Source organism: Oryza brachyantha, chromosome 1, assembly GCF_000231095.2.
Source record: "Oryza brachyantha chromosome 1, ObraRS2, whole genome shotgun sequence".
Taxonomy (NCBI): Eukaryota; Viridiplantae; Streptophyta; class Magnoliopsida; order Poales; family Poaceae; genus Oryza; species Oryza brachyantha.
This window is the reverse complement of record NC_023163.2, coordinates 19,436,750-19,441,404: the sequence shown is the minus strand read 5'-3', so window position 1 is coordinate 19,441,404 and position 4,655 is coordinate 19,436,750. Positions and strand designations below refer to the sequence as shown.

The window sequence follows — 4,655 nt, the reverse complement described above, 5'->3', positions numbered from 1 at the left end:
ACATGGTAATGTCACCTAAGGATATCTTTAGTGTTTATTTTCTTAGGAAGTTATAAGCAATGACATGTCATAATTGGTCAAGTGTGCTCTAATGTTTATACTTATATAGCTTAGACTAAGAGCAAGTTCAATAGTATAGCCAGCTACTAGCTCCAATTCATCTATAGTCAATCTAATAGCTAATTTATACAATAGTTACCTACAAAGCATTAATATATGGTCCCATGTATCATACCCACACCGCTTCTTGTAGCCTGTGCTGTAGCTGGCTATAAATTTGTAGCTCACTCCTCTCTAATCTTCTTAAAATATGTTTATAGATGACTTATAAAAAGATGTCATCCTTCTTTCCTTTTCTCACCCTATAACATTAAATATTTAGCTAAAATAATTTTTAATATAAGCACCAGTTGTCTAAATAAGTCACGGGTGCTTAGAAAATCTACCCTACCCCAAATACTTCAATGTATAGCATATGTATCATATATTTCTCTCTTCTTTGGATACCTTTTTATAATTAAAGTTACCCTAACACCCAAGACCCTACCAATGCCTCCTTGCTGATCTACTCATTCTATCCATCCCTAACAGTACCTTTTCCCATATCACTCCATCTCCCATCACAGTTCTCTCCTCCTTTCTCATAGGATGATTGTTTAGATATTTCATGAAAAAAATCAAACGCTATATTTACAAATAAAAACTAATTTATGAATAAAAAATTTATATACATATTCTTATCGATCTAAAAGTCAATGCTGTAAAATAAACTTCGGTGAAAAATTCAAAATCGACTATAATTTAATTTTAAAAATTTAAATTTTAGCTTATAAGCATAATCAAAAAGATGAGGTCACTCTCTTTGGATTGCCACTTGCCCTACCTCGCTTTGTTGGCAGATGACCTTCTTCTCTCTCCTTACACATCCTAGCCCATTCTTTTCTTCGGCCGCGTTCGGTAGTCTAACTCAAATTCCCTTTTTTTTTCAGTCCACACGCATTCCAAATTTCTAAACTGTATATCTTTTATAAAAGTTATAAACTGTATATTTTTTTATAAAATAAGTTATATATAAAAGTTGCTTTAAAAATTCATATTAATATATTTTTCAAGTTTTTTATAGTTAATAATTAATTAGTCATATACTAATTTTAATTTGTTAGTATGTTTTCTGCTTCGGTTAACAAACTAACTGCCGAATGGGGCCTTAATCATATTTGATACGATGAGGTCATGCTGAATTGAACTAAGGTGCTAAAATTAGAAGCGAGGGAAAACATATGCGCAATAGATGGTATGCCACTGGACAAATTTTCTGTTGTAACGCACTGATATTTTTTTTAATTATATATCAACCCACTTTTATTTTATTTATTTTTGAAATATTATAGTATTTTTTTACCATGGCAAAGTATAGGTATTTAGCTAGTAATAACAAAATATGTTTCTAGAATTACAAGTCATAGATGTCCTTGTACTCAACAAAAGAACTAATATCAATGATTTGTGGGCATGAGTTGGTGATGGTAGCAAATGAAGGTTGTGTGTATGAACCCCGTAGCAGGCCGATTGTAATGGCCTTGTAGGCAGCTTCTGATGGATGGAAGCCATCCCACGATGCATACTTTTCTGGGCCGTCACACACTTTGTATTCACCATGTCCACAACGTACAGATGCAGATACACCGTAAGGTCCTCCTCCACCACAGCAAGCGACCAATGGGTCCTCAATTCCTGAACCACAGTTTGGAAGTGTTAAACAAGCTACCAACAAGAAAAAAAAGTATGTTCTTTACAAATGCAGAAACTAGTGTGGGAGTGCATTCCATGACAACATGAAAACGAACTAGCCAACATGGCAAATATATGGAGCAAGAGAAATCCTATTTAGACGTTGTGACTGTGATACAAGCACATATAGAGAAAGGTATCCCCTTTATTTGAGAAATGCTATGGCAATCTAATTTTAAAGACTGATAAAAGTATTTTTTTTCTTGTAACCTACAATCTAGAATCGATAGCATAAAGCTTAAAAAAGAGATCATACAAAAGGTGATGAACTAACTCACCAAATTGTTCAGGGGAAAGGAAAATTTCCATAGAAGCTCCATAGTAATCGGCATAGATGATGGCCACATCGGGATGAAGTTTGCGCAACTTCTCCAACTCATCTGTAAGATGTTTGTTATGGTATTGTGAAAACTCATTCAACCACCTGAGGCAACCTGTCTCTAGCTCATAATCTTCCTTCTCATCACTCTCAAATTTCACGAGGTAATTTGGAATGCATCCGATTGGGAGGTTACCAGGAACAACCATCGTCTTGGCTCCAAGCCCAATCAATTCCTGCAAACAAAACTCTGTTGCATTACAATCTTGTACTTCATCATGATACAGGAGCTCAAGGTATCCAAAGACGAACAACGTAGGTATATTACTCACAGTGATGGTGGAAGAAATTTTGGCAATGATGTGGGGAGTGAAGCTGCGAATCTTGTTAATGGACACACCGTTGAGAAGAGGATAGTTGTAATCATTGCCCCCGAATTCTCCGACCAAGAAGAGAGATTCATTCATCATGCCCTTGCAACCTACTTAATAAACAGCATTTAGGATCACTATGTATGGATAATAATAGCTGAAATGGTCCTTTAACTATCAAAATTGTAGCTTTATATGGTAGGTAAACTATCATCACTACCATTACCAGATTTTTTTATCCTACTATAAACCAGATTTGTAGCAGCACAATCTTTGACCTGATTTATTTATTTATTTATTTATTTTGTTGTAAGCAATTAATTGAACGGATAAAACACTTTATCAAATGGAAAACGTATCATATGTTAACCAAATAATACTAGCAGTGGCATGGTGCGCATTATCATATATAAAAATGAGATTGTGGTGTATCCGAGTATCCGACACGAACCTTCCAGGCAATACACCCCACCACCTAATAGAAACTGCTCCCACGCGCGATTTAAAAAATATGCTCATTACTTGTCCCAGCTGAGAGCGTCGTTGTCAAAGGTTGGTGAAAGATAGTATAATACAAATAATTTATAAATAACTTTTTATATACAAGTTTCTGTTCATCTAAATTTAGAAATCTATATTATCATTTAGCCCCGTTTAGTTTTAAAAAGATTTTGCAAAAAACATCAAATCAAGTTTTTGACACCTATTCGAAATATTAAACGCACTCTAATTACAAAACAAATTTCAGATTCCGCCTGGAAACCGCGAGACGAATCTTTTAAGTCTAATTAATTCGTCATTAGTACATGTTGGTTACTGTAGCACTTATGGCTAATCATGTTCTAATTAGGTTTAAAAGATTCGTCTTACGATTTCCCGCATAACTGTGTAGTTAGTTTTAATGTTCATATATATTTAATGCTTCATTTAGATGTCCAAAGATTCGATGTGATGTTTTTATGAAAAGTTTTTGTGAACTAAACGGGGCCTTAGATGACAATCTAAAATAGATGATCTCTTTATATCAGTTATCATTCCTACGGAGCATTTATATTACATCTTCATATATATTTTATTAATATTTTACTTCCACTTTTATTCGTATTGTTATTTATTGCTCTTTTCTTTTGAAATCGGACGTTGAGATACATTTTATTAATATTTTACTTCTACTTTTTTTCGTATTGTTATTTATTGCTCTCTCCTTTTGAAATCGGATGTTGAGATACGGAGCAAAGATTGAAACTCATTTCTAATATGAATAATTCTCTATTTTTTTGATATTGAGATAAAGTATTTGCTTGAGAAAATTTTCCCTGCATACTATATTTTTAGTTTTTACTATGAATGATGAGAGTACAGGCTGAAAAAGAAAATAAGGTACGATAATAAATTTTAAAAACAACTGTAAAATTTAATGTTAAATTTAAATTTTAATTTAAAAACTTAAACAGGAATGAAAAGGATGACCGTGAGTATTGATCCAACATACCGGCGAGGTCGCCGGGGCATAGCAGATCGAGCAGATCGCGGAACCACTTCATCTCCATGTCGAGGTGCACAGTACCGTTGCGAAGAGGCATCCCTCTTGCCCGGAAGAAGTCCGGGCCGAGCGCCGTGGCGCCGCCCACCGCGAAGTTGGCCCCGTAGGCGAAGTCCTCCACGGACTGCCCGCTCCAGTACGGCCGCACGGACGGCAGCCCCAGCGCTTCAGCTGCGGCGTACCCACCAATACGCGAATTCCGCATCTCAGAGATCAATACGGTCGATCGAGCGAGCGAGCCATCGATAGATCCAGAAGAGAGAGGCTGGACGGTCGCGAGAAGCGTACGTACGTACCGATGAAGTCGATGACGAGGCGGCCGTTGGAGCATCGTCCGGTGGCGCGGTGGAAGAAGGTCTCGCCGTAGGGTGGCCACAGCGAGGACTTGCCGGGGTCGTTGGCGGAGAGGAAAGCGACGTTGCCCGTGTCCGCTAGCGAATCCCCAAAGCTGAACAAGCGCGGGTAGCACGGCGCCGCCAGCGTCTGTGGCGCCGCCGACAGCAGAAGCGCCACCGCCGCCAGCACTACCTTCGACACCGCCGGCGGCGAGAGGAGTCCTCCTCTTCCGGAAGCGGAGGAAGCCATTCCTCCTGCTGTGCGGGCGGACCGAAGGCGCTGCGCCACTGGGAAT

The 4,655-nt window shown here is 38.0% G+C and overlaps 1 protein-coding gene across 1 annotated transcript; it reads right to left on the bottom strand.

Moving 5' to 3' along the window:
- Window positions 1–1,360: 1,360 nt before the first annotated feature.
- Window positions 1,361–4,655, bottom strand: LOC102707625 (GDSL esterase/lipase At1g28600-like). The gene is made up of 5 exons (XM_006644376.3): window positions 4,321–4,655; window positions 3,974–4,195; window positions 2,443–2,591; window positions 2,070–2,346; window positions 1,361–1,734 (listed from the first exon to the last, which is right to left on the bottom strand). Exons 1-5 carry the CDS (start codon window positions 4,607–4,609, stop codon window positions 1,454–1,456), a joined length of 1,218 nt encoding a protein of 405 aa, XP_006644439.1. The 5' UTR covers window positions 4,610–4,655; the 3' UTR covers window positions 1,361–1,453.